The sequence below is a fragment of the Bufo bufo genome, chromosome 7 (assembly GCF_905171765.1).
Source record: "Bufo bufo chromosome 7, aBufBuf1.1, whole genome shotgun sequence".
In the NCBI taxonomy this organism is placed as follows: Eukaryota; Metazoa; Chordata; class Amphibia; order Anura; family Bufonidae; genus Bufo; species Bufo bufo.
This window is the reverse complement of record NC_053395.1, coordinates 124613373-124631800: the sequence shown is the minus strand read 5'-3', so window position 1 is coordinate 124631800 and position 18428 is coordinate 124613373. Positions and strand designations below refer to the sequence as shown.

Genomic DNA, 18428 nt, shown 5'->3' with positions numbered 1-18428 from the left:
TTGCTCATTCTTGTATTTTGGATATTTCACACTCTTTTGGAGTGTACTCTAATAAAAAATAAATAAAAAAATAAATCCAAAAACCAGTGTTGGCTACCTCGTCCTCCTCCACCGCTGCTTACACCTACACCGCTGCGTCCACCGCCTCCTCAAACTCCTACTCCATATGGACCTCCACCTCATAAATCAAGTATTTTATATTTAATTTGTACATATTTTATTTGATGTCATTTCACTAATTTGTCTGTCACGTTTTCGGGTGAAATTCACAAATTTTTGGGTGTGATATACCACTGCTTTACCTAGTAGATAGGTAAAGAATTTCACTAATTTGTCTGTTACATTTTTGGGTGAAATTCAGCAATTTTTGGGTGTGATATACCACTGCTATACCTAGTAGACAGGTTAAAAATATTCACAAATTTTTCTGTTACATTTGACGTGAATAAACCCCTGCTCTTCATAGTTGACAGGGACCAAAATTTGTAAAATTAATCTGTTCCATTGGTGGGTGACATTAACCCGTTTCTGGCGATTAAAAACCACTTCTCTGCATAGGAGACAGGGACCTAAATTTCAAAAATTATGCTTTAATTGGCCCTTTCCTTCGATCCTTCTGCTTTAATAACTTTTCCCATATTTCCGCTCAATGAAAATTAAATTTCATCCATTTATCTCCCTTGGATGTGGTCTCTCTTTCTCACGCTCTGATGCGCGCCACCTCCTTTCCCGTGATGGGGGCACCTTTGCATAGGTGACAGGAACATAAATTTCAAAAAATCGTCTGTTACATTGTCAGGTGACATTTTACCAATTTTGCCGGATAGAAACCCCTGCTCTGCATAGGTGACAGGGACTTAAATGTCTAAAATTAGTCTTTAATTGGCCCTTTCCTTCGATCCTTCTGCTTTAACAATTTGTCCCACATTTCAGCTTCATCCCATTGCATCCATTGACCTCCCTTGGATGAGGTCTCCCTTTTTCACGCTCGCTCTCTGACGTGGAACCCTGATTCGCCGATAACCGTGATCAACATGGTAAAAGTTGATAGAGAAGATGTCCAAATAGATGGTGGACATCACGGGGGCACCTCTGCTTAGGTGAGAGAAACATAAATTTAAAAAAATCATCTGTTACATTGTCAGGTGACATTTTACCAATTTTGCCGGAAAGAAACCCCTGTTCTGCATAGGTGACAGGGAAATAAATTTCTGAAATTCTTCTTTAATTGACGCGCGCCACCTCCTTTCATTCAATGCTTAAACTTTAACAAGTTGTCCCACATTTGCGCTTCAATAGTTTGTCCCACATTTCTGCTCTATCATATTTAATTTGAAACAATTAACCTCCCTTGGAAATGGTCTCTCTTTCTCACACTCCCTCTCCGGCGTGGAACCATGATTGCCGATAACCGTGATCAACATGGTAGGCTCAGAAAAGAACAACGAAAGTTGATAGAGAAGATATCCAAATAGATGGTGGACGTCACAGGGACGTGCGATGAGGCAGAAGTTATCTAGAGTCAACAAAGCGGCAGCAGGGTCTCTCCTGTCTAACGTTTTCTAATACAAAATACCGCAGTGACATTCCCGTTAATTTTTAATTAATTATTCAAATAACAGGGCATCTTAAGATTCCTGTATTGTTATTTATCGTCACTACCTCCCCGAGTCAGGAGTGGGTAATTGCCGCGCGCCCCCTCCTTTCTTTCAATTCTTCCGTTTTAATAGCTTCTCCCACATTTCCGCTCGATCACAATTAAATTATATCCATTGATCTCCCTTGGATGTGGTCTCTCTTTCTCATACTCCCTCTCTGGGGTAGAACCCTGATTCGCCGCTAACCGTGATCAACATGGTAGGTGCAGAAAAGAACATCGAAAGTTGATAGGGCAGATATCTAATTGGATCGTGAACATCACAGGGACGTGCGACATGGTTGGGGCAGTATGTTTGCACACGCCTACACGAACTGACTGATGGGTCTGCCCCCTGCAACTTCTGGGTCTCCAAATTGGGCACATGGCCTGAGCTTGCCCTTTACGCCTTGGAGGTGCTGGCCTGCCCTGCAGCCAGTTTATTGTCTGAACGTGTGTTTAGCATGACTGGAGGCGGTTATCACAGGTTATATTTCCCAATATTTTGGGGTGTGCACTAATTAAAAAAATAAAAATAAAATTAAAAACCAAATAGCAGTGTAGACTACCTCCTCCTTCTCCACCGCCGCTTCCACCTACACCGCCAACTCCACCGCCTCCTCAACCTCCTACTCCATATGGACCTCGTCCTCCTAGATCAAGATTATTATTTTCTATTTTTACATATTTTATGTTATTTAAAGTAATTTCCCTATACATTTGTTTGCAGAGCATTTGCCATGCTTTTAACCACACTTTGATGCCTTCAATGGGGTTCGGGGTCAAGTTCGGGTCCTTTTGTGAAGTTCGGCCGAACCCGTCGAACCCGAACATCCAGGTGTCCGCTCAACTATATTTGCCTCACAATTTGTGCCGGAGAATGTGTATTATTAAATCGTGCAGGACCAAAGTGGCCTCTTCATGCTGCTGCAACCATCACACTTTGCCGTCGTGCCACTCTGTGGCCTCCTCATGCTGCTGCCACCTCCACAATCTCTCGTCGTTGTGCTACTCTGTGGCCTCCTCATGCTGCTGACACCTCCACACTTTGTCGTCGTGCCACTCTATGGCATCCTCATGCTGCTGCCACCTTCTCAATCTCTCGTCGTCGTGCCACTCTGTGGCCTCATGCTGCTGCCATCTCCACAATCTCTGGTTGTTGAGAGACCGATTCTCTCCTGTCTTAGGCAACACTTTTTTAAATTAAATTAATTAAATATTTGATATTAAATGGAACCAAAACTTGATTAAAATTATAAGAAACTAAACTAAAATTCACCAATATATTATCCCAATCTTCGATGGAAATTTCCGGACAATCAATTTTCCAAGCCTTTTGTGAGGGAGAACGTGTATTATTAAATCGTGCAGAGCCAAAGTGGCCTCCTTATGCTGCTGTCACTTCCACAATCTCTCGTAGTCATGCCACTCTTTGGCCACCTCATGCTGCTGCCACCTCCACAATCTCTCGTCATTATGCCACTCTGTGGCCTCCTCATGCTGCTGCCACCTCCAGACTATATCATAGGTACATTCTGTGGACTTCTCAATAGTGATGGCCTTGTGGTTCGCCCGGCAGTCGGTTCACGGCGAACTTTGAGCGTTCGCGATCCCCAGAACATGCGAACATATGGCGATGTTCGTGCGCGCCATATTGTTTTGCATAGCGCCAAACTTTGACACATTACACATCTATCAGGTGGGACAGCACAGCCAATTAAGACGTTTCAGCACATGGACACACCCCCACGCTATAACAGAACCCAATCTGGCTGCCATTATACATTCAGTATTTTGTGAGTGTAGGGAGAGGTTGCTTTGTGGAGCAGGGACAGGCTGTTAGGGACACCAAAAGCTAGTTTATTGGGAAACAAAAGTCCTTTTAAGGACTGGTATAGATGTGCTATTGATAGGTGTGATATACAGAGGGGTGTGATATACTTATAATATACTTCTGCCATAGAATATTATAGTACATTTGTACTGTGCAGCAGTTGTGTGCAGTTCTGCTGCGATACCGCAGCTATATAGAGGGACAAACGCTATTGGAACAACTAATTGCAACGGGTGTGATATACCAGTTGCCCCCCAAAAAACTGATTGATGCAGGGGTGTGATATACCTATAATATACTTTCTATATAGTGCATTTGAACTGTGCAGCAGTTGTGTGCAGTTCTGCTGCGATACAGCAGCTATATAGAGGGACAAACGCTATTGGAACAACTAATTACAACAGGTGTGATATACTAGTTGCCCCCCAAAAACCTGATTGAGGCAGGGGTGTGATATACCTATAATATACTTTCTATATAGTGCATTTGAACTGTGCAGCAGTTGTGTGCGGTTCTGCTGTGATACAGCAGCTTTATAGAGGGACAAACGCTATTGGAACAACTAATTGCAACTAGTGTGATATACCAGTTGCCCCCCAAAAAACTGATTGAGGGGTGTGTTATACCTGCTTCCACAAAAGACTGATTAAGGGGTTAGATATACCTGCTTCCACCAAATATTGATTGAGGCCTGCAATATACCTGTTTCCACAAATACTGCTCTTCTCTAGGGACTTAGGCACAGGGTCATTTTGAAAATGACAGGCAGAGAAAGAGGCAGGCCGTTCAGCATGGGTGGTAGAGGTTGGGCAGGTGCACCAGACTGGAGCCTAAGTGGGAAGTTGGAGAAGGCACATGAGATTACTTCAAAGGATGCACCAGAGTCGGTTGAGTGGCTCACTCAGCCTTCCGCTTCTGCACCCTCCTCATCCTCTGTATCTGCACCCTCCTCACTCTCTGCTGTGTGCACCCCCAAATCCACCACCACCACCATAGCCACTCCACACGAGTCAGAGGAATTATTTTCCCATCCATTCCCAGACCTTACCGATGCGCAGCCATTCTTGACATCGGAGGAGGAAGAGGAGGTAGCAACGGCCGCCACCCAGCGGTCTAACGACAGTACCCAGTTCAGCCTAAGGAGGGAGGTCCCCGCTGTTGCTGCCTACTTTGAGATCTGAAATGTCAGTGGTGGTGAATGTGAATATGATGACATGTCGATGGACGTCACGTGAGTGCCCACAAGAGAGGAAGAGGAGTGGAGTTCAGAGGGTGAGACGGAGCAGCAGAGAGAGAGGAGAAGCAGGCAGAACTTACAGTGCACAGGAGGCAAGAAGCAGACTGCAAATGTATCTGGAGCAAGCCATCCACCATGCATGGTCACTTCTGTCACTTCCAGGACACTGGCACATGGCTCCGCAGTGTGGGCTTTTTTTAACGCGTCAGCTGCTGACAATAGTGTTGCCATCTGCAGCCTGTGCTGTCAACACATAAGTAGCGGTAGACCCAACTCTCCCCTAGGGACGAACGCCTTAAGAAGGCACCTGGCCTCCCATCACTGAGGCCAGCGGGAGCAACGCCATCAGTGCACACAAAGCCACATTCCCGGCGCTCCACGTCCTGCCTCTTCTCCTCTCTCCTCCCATTTGTCCTCCACTCCACCTTCCACCATGCCATCGTTGTGTTCATCTGGCCACGTTCAGCGGAAAGTGAATTTATTTCTGGCACACATTAGGGCAGACAGAAACACACAGAAAGAATTATTACATCAAAAAAAGAAACTTGAGGAAGATAATCGATTCGTGTTTGTATTTAAATATAGCCCTATGGCTGACTCAATCAAGAAATCATCGATGCGGTAATTGCTCCTTCTGTGGATACATCCTCCGGGACAAAGTCCTCTCTATAGGGAGTGTATCGCACAGAATGAGACAATTCTGCACATGTAAAACCGCATACGTCGTGTATGTGGTCAAATGTGAGTGCGGAGCTTTCTATATATGTAAGACAATTAGGCCCATGTTAGAAAGGTTCCGTGAGCACCTCAATTCTATCAGAACAAGGAAAGGCTGCCCTCGTCTGATAGACCATGAAAGGCAGAAACACGGGGGAGATAAAAAAATGCCTGGGTTTTGCTGGAATTGAGGTAATCCCAGTCATGACACAAGGAGGTGATAGGCATTGCCTCTTATTACAAAAAGAAGAGCGATGGATAATTCGCACGGATGCCATGGGACCCCTAGGTCTTAATGATCGAAACGATCTTAGTGTATTTATCTGAGATATTAACTGTATGCTGTGGATGATTTGTTCATTGTAATACGCACACAGGTGAGGCCACTTCACGTTTGAGAACTGCATACCCCTTAAGGCCTCTTTCACACTACCGTTTTTTTGTTTTTGTTTTGCGGGCCGTTTTTTTGCGTTCCGTATACGGTCCGTATACGGAACCATTCATTTCAATGGTTCCGCAAAAAAAAATGGAATGTACTCCGTATGCATTCCGTTTCCGTATTTCCGTTTTTCCGTTCCGTTTAAAGATAGAACATGTCCTATATTTGGCCGCAAATCACGTTCCGTGGCTCCATTAAAGTCAATGGGTCCGCAAAAAAACTGAATGCATACGGAAATGCATCCGTATGTCTTCCGTATCCTATTTTTTGCGGAACCATCTATTAAAAATGTTATGCCCAGCCCAATTTTCTCTATGTAATTACTGTACACAGTATATGCCATACGGAAAACGGAACGGATAAACGGAACCGAAACGGAAACACAACGGAAACCACAAAACGGAACAACGGATCCGTGAAAAAAGGAACGCAAAACACTGAAATCAACATACTGTAGTGTGAAAGAGGCCTAAGGGTTAAACTCACGTTCCTCCTTAAGTAGGCTGGCACACCTGCCTGCGTCACACAGGTAGCCGGAAGAAGCACAATCTTGCGAAACGGCCGTCGCTGCCGTACACCGCTTAGGCGGTTTTTGTTCCAAGTGAAGGTTTGTCCGCCCCAGCCCTGTAATGCTTTTGTGCATATCTTGCTATTCGCAAATAAATTAATGGAATGATGACATTGTGCAAGTGGTGAGTGCCGCTGATTTCTTTTCTTCTTTGTGTTGGATTTTATTAACCACCTCAGCTCCCCTAGCTTAAACCCCCTTAATGACCAGATCACTTTTTACAATTCTGCACTACACTACTTTCACGGTTTATTGCTCGGTCATACAAGTTACCACCCAAATGAATTTTACCTCCTTTTCTTCTCACTAATAGAGCTTTCATTTGGTGGTATTTCATTGCTGCTGAAATTTTTTATTTTTTTGTTATTAATCGAAATTGACCGAATTTTTTGCAAAAAAATGAAATTTTTCACTTTCAGTTGTAAAATTTTTCAAATAAAACTACATTTCTATATAAATTTTACTCTAAATTTATTGTTCTACATGTCTTTGATAAAAAAAAATGCAATAAGTGTATATTTATTGGTTTGCGCAAAAGTTATAGCGTTTACAAACTATGGTACAAAAATGTGAATTTCCGCATTTTGAAGCAGCTCTGACTTTCTGAACACCTGTAATGTTTCCTGAGGTTCTACAATGCCCAGGCAGTAAAAACACCCCACAAATGACCCCATTTCGGAAAGTAGACACCCTAAGGTATTCGCCGATAGGCATAGTGAGTTCATAGAAGTTTTTATTTTTTGTCACAAGTTAGCGGAAAATGATGATTTCTTTTTTTTTTTCTTACAAAGTCTCATATTCCACTAACTTGTGACAAAAAATAAAAACTTCCATGAACTCACTATGCCCATCACGAAATACCTTGGGGTGTCTTCTTTCCAAAATGGGGTCACTTGTGGGGTATTTATACTGCCCTGGCATTTTAGGGGACCTAAAGCGTGAGCAGAAGTCTGGAATCCAAATGCCTAAAAAATGCCCTGTGAAATCCTAAAGGTGCTTTTTAGAATTTGGGCCCCTGTGGGCACCTAGGCTGCAAAAAAGTGTCACACATGTGGTATCGCCGTACTCAGAAGAAGTAGGGCAATGTGTTTTGGGGTGTATTTTTACATATACCCATACTGGGTGAGAGAAATATCTCTCTAAAAGTCAACTTTTCCCATTTTTTTATACAAAGTTGTCATTTTAGAGAGATATTTCTCTCACCCAACATTGCCCAACTTCTCCTGAGTATGGCGATACCACATGTGTGACACTTTTTTGCAGCCTAGGTGGGCAAAGGGGCCCAAATTCCTTTGAGGAGGGCATTTTTAGACATTTGGATTCCAGACTTCTTCTCACGCTTTAGGGCCCCTAAAATGCCAGGGCAGTATAAATACCCCACATGTGACCCCATTTTGGAAAGAAGACACCCCAAGGTATTCCATGAGGGGCATGGCGAGTTCATAGAAGATTTTTTTTTTTTTAGCACAAGTTTGCGGAAATTGATTTTTATTTTATTTTTTCTCACAAAGTCCCCCTTTCCGCTAACTTGGGACAAAAAGTTCAATCTTTCATGGACTCAATATGCCCCTCAGCGAATACCTTGGGGTGTTTGTACTGCCCTGGCATTTGAGGGTCTCCGCAATCATTACATGTATGGCCAGCATTAGGAGTTTCTGCTATTCTCCTTATATTGAGCATACGGGTAATGAGATTTTTTTTTTTCGTTCAGCCTCTGGGCTGAAAGAAAAAATGAACGGCACAGATTTCTTCATTCGCATCGATCAATGTGGATGAAAAAATCTCTGCCAAAAAAAAAAAAAAGAGGGGAAAGGCGTCTGCCAGGACAAAGGAGCTCCGCCTAACATCCAAACCCACTCAGCCCGTATGCCCTGGCAAACCCGATTTCTCCATTCACATCAATTGATGTGGATGAATAAATCATTGCCGGGATTTATTTATTTTTTTATATACAAAGTGTTTGCCAAAGCATATGAACACCGCCCCTCAGCTCATATGCCTCGGCTAACGTATCTTTTTTACTGCAGAGGAGAAATCTCGTCTTGCAGCGCCGCATACACCGACTTTTGTGTAATTTGACAGCAGCGCAATGCTTCTGTCAGAATGCACATCAGTGCTGCAGCTCTTTCATCGGTTGGTCCACCTAGAAGGTAAAAAAAAAAAAAAAACAGGCCGCAACGCAATAAATTTATTAACATTAACTTTATATAACATTTGAACAGAACATTAACTTTTATAAACTTTATTGAACTTTTGGAACAGAACATGAACTTTTTTGCTTACCGGTGATTTTTTTTTTACCTTTATAGGACAAACCTCTCCTTCCCCATGGGACAATGTGCAAAGCGCAAATCGCCCAGAGATGTGGCAAAAGAACATTATGCACTTTGTCCCAGGTGAAAGGAGAGGTTTGCAGCAAGTGTGAGTGAAAGGGCCCTAAGAGCCCTGTGTGCCTGTCCTGTGTCAAGCAATCCCTATGCTAATAGTGTACCTGTGTGTGGTACTTCCAGAAACACTCCCCTAAGCATAGGGCAGGGTGGTCAGAGCAGTCAGGACAGAAATAGCGGGTGTCACGCCTTATTCCACTCCTGCTACAGACACGACATCTTTTTCGGGGTGGCGCTTGGGTTGAGGTACCAGTAACGATATTGGGGAAATGTTGCTCGTGTAGACGGCTCACTACACTGGTGGATGGGGCCACGGAACCTCCTGGATACAGGAGGTTCTCGATGATCTCTTCCTGAAATTTGAGGAAGGATCCTGTTCTCCCAGCCTTACTGTAGAGAACAAAACTATTGTACAGAGCCTATTGAATTAAATATACAGACACCTTCTTATACCAGCATCTGGTGCGGCGGGACACTAAATAAGGAGCCAACATCTGGTCATTGAAGTCCACCCCTCCCATGAGCAAATTATAGTCGTGGACTGAGAGGGGCTTTTCAATGACACTGGTTGCTCGTTCTATTTGGATTGTCGTGTCTGCGTGAATGGAGGAGAGCATGTAAACGTCACGCTTGTCTCTCCATTTCACCGCGAGCAGTTCTTCGTTACACAAGGCAGCCCTCTCCCCCATTGCAAGACAGGTGGTAACGAGCCATTAGGGGAAGCCCCAGCGACTAGGTCGCGCGGTGCCACAGCAGCCAATCTGTTCTAGGAACAAATGCCTGAAGAGGGGCACACTTGTGTAGAAATTGTCCACATAAAGATGGTACCCCTTGCCAAATAAGGGTGACACCAAGTCCCAGACTGTCTTCCCACTGCTCCCTAGGTAGTCAGGGCAACTGACCGGCTCCAGGGTCTGATCTTTACCCTCATAGACTCTAAATTTGTGCGTATAGCCTGTGGCCCTTTCACAGAGCTTATACAATTTGACCCCATACCGGTAAAATGTATAAGTGTAATGACCGGAGTCACGCAAAGGGAGGGAAATGGGAAGGCCCTGTCCAAGGGAGAGGGAAAGATGGTGACCCCTGACTCACCTTGCGGCTGGCACCTGACTGCCCTGATGTCCCTAGACGGGTTCCTCACCCGTACGCCGATCACGTGCCTAAACCCTGGCTTTCCCTAAGATGAGCCCTATGTAGTGAACGGGGCGGTGGGATCACTAGTCCGCACCACTGACACTAAGAGGAAAACACCAAGGAGAGGACAGACAATACAGACAAACATATAATCCCAGGTGGGCGACAACAGCAGACCACCAAGGCCCAACAGGGATCCGGAGGGTAACGTTCTGGAACAACAACCAGGGAACACAGCTACACAGCTCCAGTGGGTCAGTATAGAAGTCCAGGCAGGAAGCTCTATATCTGGCAACCAGAGAAGTGAGAGATGGGAATATAAGGAGGTTGGGATTGCTGGACAAGAAACAGCTGAGAAGGAGAAGCTACGGATCCCTGAGTGAGCCAAAAAGGATTGCAAGGCAAACCCAGAAAGCTACCATTAATAAACAGCACTGTCTTTAGACATAGAGCGCGCAGCCACCCGCTGCGACTTCCTGACCCCGGGTATAACGGAGTCAGACGTGGCTCTTGACACCCTAGAGACAATAAGGGACTCGTCTATGCAGATGTTTTGCTCAGGGGTATACAAATCTGCAAATTTGGTGTTAAGGTGGTCTATGAGGGGCCTAATTTTGTGGAGCCGGTCAAAAGCTGGGTGGCCTCTGGGACGAGAGGTGCTGTTGTCGCTAAAGTGCAGGAAACGCAGGATGGTCTCAAATCGTGTCCTGGACATGGCAGCAGAGAACAAGGGCATGTGATGAATTGGGTTCGTGGACCAATATGACCGCAATTCATGCTTTTTGTCAGGCCCATGTTGAGGAGAAGGCCCAGAAAAGTTTTAAATTCGGAAACTTGGACGGGTTTCCACCGGAAAGACTGGGCATAAAAGCTTCCCGGGTTGGCGGCCATAAATTGAGTGGCATACCGATTTGTTTCTGCCACGACTAAGTCCAAGAGCTCCGCAGTCAAGAACAGCTCAAAAAACCCCAGTGCCGATCCGATCTGAGCTGTCTCAACCCGAACTCCAGACTGGGCGGTGAAAGGGGGAACTACTGGTGCGGCTGAAGTTGGGGGCTGCCAATCAGGGTTTGCCAGCACCTCAGGGACTCTAGGGGCTCTACGGGCCTGTCTGTGCCTTGGCTGCGACGGGGGAACTAATGCACGTGCCACCGTACCAGCTTCAACTGCCCTTCTGATGCTCGCCACTTCACCATGTTCTACGGCAGTGCTGGTACTAGGTCCAGGATGGGCTGCGCTGCTGGTGTATGCCTCACCGCGTAATCCGACAGCGCCAGCCCCACTCTGCTGCCCTTGAAGCGGATCCTGCGCAACCTGTGGTCTAGCAACACGGGGCCGGGTACGCCTGGTGGTATCAGGGACCTCAACCTCATCGTCCGAACTTTGGGTCAGACTGCCACTGCTTTCTACAGGTTCGTATTCTGACCCGCAGGATTCGTCAGATGAGGGTTCCCATTCCTCATCCGACTGGGTCAGAATCCTGTAGGCCTCTTCAGAAGAATACCCCTTATTTGCCATTTGGTCAACTAAATTTAGGGGGTATTCCCTGAGACTACCCAAGAAAAAAAGCAAGCCTGTCTTACAAATGGGAGGCTAGCGAAGTACCGGAAGCAGCTGCGATTCCTAAAAAAATATCAAAACTGATTTTTTTTTATCGCCGCAGCGCTTGTAAAGTGATTGTGCAGTGATAAAAAATAAAAAATAATTTTGTCACTGCGGCGGGGCGGGTGTGGGTGAACGCACGTGTGGGTGACCGATCAGGCCTGATCGTGCAAACACTGCGTTTTGGGTGGAGGGCGGACTAAGGTGACACTAATACTATTATAGATCTGACTGTGATCAGTTCTGATCACTTACAGATACTATAAAAGTACCAATGCTGATTAGCGATATGCTAATCAGCTAATCAGTGACTGCGGTGCGGTGGGCTGGGCGCTAACCGACGCTAACTACCTAACAAAGGGGCCTAAACTAACCTAAAACCTAACCGTCAATACTAGTGGGGGAAAAAAAGTGACAGTTTACACTGATCACTTTTTTCCCTTTCACTAGTGATTGACAGGGGTGATCAAGGGGTTAATTGGGGTGATGGGGGGTGATCTGGGGCTAAGTGTAGTGTTTGGTGTGTACTCACAGTGATGTGTGCTCCTCTGCTGGGACCAACCGACGAAAAGGACCAGCAGAGGAGCACAGAAGCCATTTAACACATTATATTTATAAATATAATGTGTTAACTGGCTTGTGATTCGATTTTTTGAAAATCACCAGCCTGCCAGCGATGATCATTGGCTGGCAAGCTGGTGACGAAATACTCCTTTAACTTTTGCCGGCCCGCAATGCGCATGCACGGGCCGGCTGTGAGCGTTATCTCGCGTCTCGCGAGATGATGCGCCGGCGCGTCAAGGAGGAACAAAACGACCGCCTCCGGAACGCAATCCTGCGTTAGGCGGTCCGGAGGCGGTTAAAGTGAATGGGGCCCGCCGCAAACGCGCGGTTCGCAAACTTTTGATCAGGAACGCGAATTGTTCCGGCCGATGTTATTCCATCACTACTTCTCATGCTGTTCCCACCGTCCCCACTTCATGACTGGTCCACTATTTTGGCTTTTGCCTGGCTGACATCATCATTTATTTGACATGTCTTCTGATCTGTCAGAAGGAAGGAAAAATGAGACGCACAACAGATCCTGTCTGTGTAGCAGCTGTAAGGCCTGTATGGTCCCATCAAAATTGGCTTATGATTTGGTAGGCAAAAGCAGGAGTGGGTACAAAACACATAAGATATGCAATTATTCCATTCACGTGTCATCTCTGCCTTTGATCCACTCCTGTTTTTTTTTGTCATTAGCAATACTGATGGATTATTGAGCAAATTCTGACCGAGTGAAGGCGTATGCTCCACAGACAGGATCCATTTTTAGTGGGTTATTGGTCTGACAGATCAGAGGGAGGGCAAAGTATTAAGTGACGTCAACACAAACTTACTGCTGACACCCTCTCCACTCTGTCAGGGGGCTCTACTTGTATAAGCGTTTAATAGAAAAGGTTCTGTAGACATCTATGTGGAATCAGCTGACAACGGTGTAAAAGGAGTGCGCTTCTTCTTCGTGCTAGCATCGACCTGTTAGGCTGAGTTCATACTTGAGTTATTTGGTCAGTTATGGCCCCATGACTTCTTAAATAAGTGAAGTGTGCAGTGATTCTAAGAGTGACTCCTGTCATCTGCATGTCATACGGACTCACAGTATTATTTCACTACCAAAGCAGACTCCCTATGCGGGTTACTGCAAGGCACAGTGTTCTACACCACTATAAAGGCTCTCCGCAGCCAGGAAATAGCAGTTTTTTTACGTAATTCACCACAAATAAATTGGGATTGAACCAAATTTTTATTAAAAAATCAGGCGAACAGGCAAATCGAATTTTTGACAAATTCGCTCAACTGTAGTGATTAGTATCAGATCTGCTGGGTTGCGACACTATGGACTCCTGACGATCAGCTGTTAGAAGAGGCCTTCAGTGCAGCTGCCTCTTTCCAGACCAGTGACATCACTGTACAGTACATCGGTCACATAACCTAGTTGCAGCTCAGCCCCATTCAGAGCTTCGGTGAGTGCAGTGGCTCCCTGAAACAGCTGACCATGGGGGTGCTGGGACTTATTTGCTTATTTGATAATGATGACTTTTTCTCAGCATTAGGCCTCATGCACACGACCGTTGTTTTATTCTGTGTCCGTTGTGCCGTTTTTCCTGATTTTCTACGGACCCATTGACAACTTGGCTAATGCACCGTTTGTCATCCGTGTCCGTGATCCGTGGTTCCAGTCCGTCAAAAAAATATAACCTGTCCTATTATTTTTGCGGAAAACGGTTTGCGGACCCATTCAAGTCAATGGGACCGCTAAAAAACACGGAGGCACACAAGATTGTCATCCGCGCGTCCGCGTCCGCTTTTTTCCTATCATTTGCATGGCAAACCTGTCTTAGATTTTTTTTTACTTTCCTTTATGTCTGGTGATCCTCCAAAAATAAAGGAAGACACATGGAAACAAAAACGGAAACGGATCACGGAACAACAGAACCCCATTTTGCGGAACGGAACACAACAACGGTTGTGTGCATAAGGCCTAAGTCATCATTATCATTTCCTGGATAACCCCATTTAGGTATTTCAGAATTCCCTTGGTCTGCACATAGCTGTTTTGGTGATTGAATAATGTGAAGTACAGAATTTACACCCATGACCGTGATGAGAGGAAGACATTTGTAAATTATTAATTTAAATCCCTGTTTATTCTAAGCTTAGGAGTCCAGTGGGCGGTCCTCTTAGTCATTAACAGCTATCTGAGTATGTACAGTCAGTTGTCAATCTCAAGTTATACTGAATCCTTCTCAGCTCCTCTTGCTCTATAAGATGCTGACTGCAGATTGGACAGCATATTCATGGTGTCAGGTTACCTTTATGCTCCATTTAAAAGTAGCAATTATAGTAGCATGCAACATGTACTGGAATGAATGATCATTAGTATGGTCATTCATTCCTAGTCACCTTGCCTTTGTTGGCAGCACATCCCTTGTGCCTCCTACAAATAATAATTTTTAGGCACAAATAAAAGAAGTAACTTTGACTAATTACGAATAAAAAGTAAAGAAAATACCAAAACGTGCTCAAATAATGCAGTGAGAACATTACAAATATATATACTGTATAGGCTTCACCTGAACCTCCAAAAGGTAATTGGAAAGGTCTTATCCGACCCAGGAAAACAGGTGGCAGTTTTTCTTTATTTCTCGATGCCCATCCTTCTGTTTGGTGACGGTCAGTGAGAAGTAGCAGAAGCCCTTGATATTGCTGGCAATGTGGGGATTATGCACTAGATATCCCTAAACTTGTGTCCCTACCTGGAACAGGGTTAGGGGCTAGTTGTCCCTGCCTAGCACACACAGAACACCCGCCCCAATAGGGCCGACCCCGTCAGGAACCTGTCCCTGATTGGGGCCTATTCTCTAGAGATGTCCCTTGGGTCCCTACATGCCATGTTTTATTCCATAAAAGGGAATCCTCAGGGGACTTATTAAGTAGAGAAAAAAAGTCAAATAGGGGCAAAATGTATATGCCCAGATAGACTAGGGCAGTGCCTGATAAACCAGTGGTACGACCAAAGCAAATAGAAGAGAGATCCGTTTCATCAGTACATTTGATGAGGCCGCATCCAGTGTGCGAGATATTATCTCAAAAGCAGTACCCTAGTATCACATACAGAAGAGGGAGGAGTATACGTGACAGATTAGTCAAGAGCCATTACGTAGGGTCACTAGTACCTAGGACATGGCTTAATAAACTGATCTTCAGCTATTTCAAATGTGGAGGCTTTAGCGCCTGTAAATATATGAGGTGTGGCAAAAAGTTTTAAAGCAATGTCACTAGGGTGGCCACTGGTTTCACCCAAGGAAGCCGGACCTCACCAGCCACGCCCCAAGCCACACGCACATCGATGAAGCCATGCCCCGTAGCCGTGAAGCCATTTCCCCCATTTCCGCCCACAAAAAAAAATGGGTGGAGGAGAGGGAAGGAGGGAGATGAGATGGGGGCAGCCGGGGTGCTTCTCTCCCCCTCAGTCAGCCACAGGGACCCATGTCTGTGGCTCTAGTGACTGACTGGTGGTGAGAGAAGCCTCAGTCAGTTGCTGCAGCTCATGCTCACACAGCACAATGCTGCTGTCTGAGCGTGAGCTACTGAGAGGGGGGACATCCCTGTGTGCGTCCAGGCTCTGCGCCAGATGGAGGACAGGAAACCTAAAAACCGGACTGTCCGGCCTAGAACCAGACGTCTGACCACCCTAAATATCACTAACAGAGAGTATGGGATCAGAGATATGATCAATTGCAAATCTAAGGGGGTCATTTATAAGGTGACATGCGTTTATGGAAAGGAATACATCGGCAAAACAACAAGAGATTTGAGACAGAGGGTTGGGGAACATATTGGAGATGTAACTAATCAAAGAGATACTCCTGTATCACGTCAGAAATAAACATGAGGGTAGGACGAATTGTCTTAGCTTTATGGCGATTGAACTCATCAAACAGACAGGGAGAAGGGGAAACAATATGAAGCGAAATGGATCTTCTATCTGAAAACTGTGTATCCAAGTGGTCTTAATGAACAACAAAACTGTAGTTGCTTTATATAGCCACTCTGTTCATCTAGATTTAATGAAGGGGTCATCTTAGGAATAATTGGAGTTTGCTTGATATCATGTAGCCCAAGTTTACACCATCTACTGTATTATTATTGGGGACTTAGCATGTTTATTGCCTCCTCTCTCTCTCTCATCTTTGACTTCACTATATGTTACACTGATGCACATACCTGGTATTTTGTATACTTTGAATATTAATATTTGGTGCTGGATCCTGGCTTAAATCTGTTTATGAGTTATTAGCTCTTCATGTTAAATAGCTATCCTTAATCAGTGATAGGAAGTGAGCGCCGATGCCCGGCGTCATCTGGTCGCTTAGCGACCTATTACATACGTAACGTCCGCTTCCTGTTCTGTTTGGAGCGCGCGTCCTCGGCATGCGTTCCATTTGCGTGTCACCGCGCATTCAGAACAGGTGGGGAGGAGTTAGGAATTAAGCAAGGGACATCTCTATGGAATAGGCCCCAATCAGGGACAGGTTCCTGACGGGGTCGCCCCTATCGTAGCGGGTCCTCTATGTGCGCTAGGCAGAGACAACTAGCCCCCAACCCTCTTCCAGATAGGGACACAAGTTTAGGGATAGCTAGTGTATAATCCCTACATTGCCAGCAATATTACAGGCTCCTGCTACTTCTAACTGGCCATCACCAAACAGAAGGACGGGCATCTGGAACTAAAGAAAAACTGCCACCTTGGGTCGGGTAAGACCTTTCCAATTACCTTTTGGAGGTTCAGGTGAAGCCTATACAATATATTTTTTATGTTTTTCTTCCTGCATTATTTGAGCACATTTTGGAATTTTCTTAATTTTTTATTCGTAATTAATAAAAGTTATGTTTTATGAGATTATGTTCATGTCTCTTTGAGGCTTTGTTGTATAAATTAGTGGGAGAGAATCTAAACATATACATATTCACCTTGTTTATGGGTCAATATTGGTTGGTTTACACATAAAAGAAGCAAACAGCTGTCAAATTATTGTTTGCTTTTTTGTGGTGGTCATGTCTCCAAGTGGCAATCAGGAACAATCATTCACATGAATGTTCATTTGCCAAATCATGAGGCCATATAAGAGGACAAAGAAAGAAAATAGAACTTTTCTGTGAATTGTAATTTTTATAGAAATTGTAAAGTGTTTCCGTTGGTGGTCTTTAGTGGCAATAATTAAAGGGTTTCTGTCACCCCACAAAACTTTTTTTTTTTTTTTGGATAGTTAGATTCCTTATAGGGCGATATAGGAGAATATAATAGTCTTACTTACTTTCATGCGGCCGATTCTTTATAAAACGAAGTTTTATAATATGTAAATGAGGGCTCTACCAGCAAGTAGGGCGTCTACTTGCTGGTAGCCGCAGCAGAAATCCGCCCCCTCGCCGTGTTGATTGACAGGACCAGCCGGGATCTCCTCCTCCGGCCGGCCCTGTCAGTAATTCAAAAATCGCGCGCCTCTGGTCATTCGGCGCAGGCGCTCTGAGATGAGGAGGCTCGTCTCCTCAGTGCACCTGCGCCGATGACATCACCGAAAGAGAAGACGTCATCGGCGCAGGCGCACTGAGGGAGTGCTGAGGAGATGAGCCTCCTCATCTCAGAGCGCCTGCGCCGAATGACCAGAGGCGCGCGATTTTTGAATTACTGACAGGGCCGGCCGGAGGAGGAGATCCCGGCTGGCCCTGTCAATCAACACGGCGAGGGGGCGGATTGCTGCTGCGGCTACCAGCAAGTAGACGCCCTACTTGCTGGTAGAGCCCTCATTTACATATTATAAAACTTCGTTTTATAAAGAATCGGCCGCATGAAAGTAAGTAAAACTATTATATTCTCCTATATCGCCCTATAAGGAATCTAACTATCCAAAAAAAAATATATGAGTTTTGTGGGGTGACAGAAACCCTTTAAATGGTAAGTGGGAAATTTTATCAGTCATGTATATTTATCAACATGGGATCTTTTGGGTCATAGAAGTGTACATTTAAAGGTTTATTATAATTATTTATTATATTCATTAGAACCTTACCTTATTTTCATTTCTTGTTAACCAGGAAACCGCTGCCAATAAAGCTATTGAAAAAATGAAAAAAGAACATAATAATGAATACACAGTAGGATCTGCATCTTTGATATTATGTAAGTACTGTACAATTATGAAATAACACTTACAACTAGCATTTTAAAAATTTTTAGGCATATTTTGGAGCATTTTTGTTGCATTTTGATGACCTTTATCATTAGCATGTTTCATGTGGCCACTGTAAACACTTCCATCAGGAAGAA

General features: G+C 44.8%; 1 protein-coding gene across 1 annotated transcript in view; it reads left to right on the top strand.

Annotated features, from left to right (window-relative positions):
• The window catches only part of LOC121008785 (carboxypeptidase O-like), a 121500-nt gene that overhangs the window by 97208 nt on the left and 5864 nt on the right, over positions 1–18428 (top strand). Inside the window, exon 8 of the mRNA XM_040441479.1 lies at positions 18197–18281. Within this exon, the coding sequence (XP_040297413.1) occupies positions 18197–18281 (85 nt within the window). The remainder of the gene's footprint in view (positions 1–18196; positions 18282–18428) is intronic.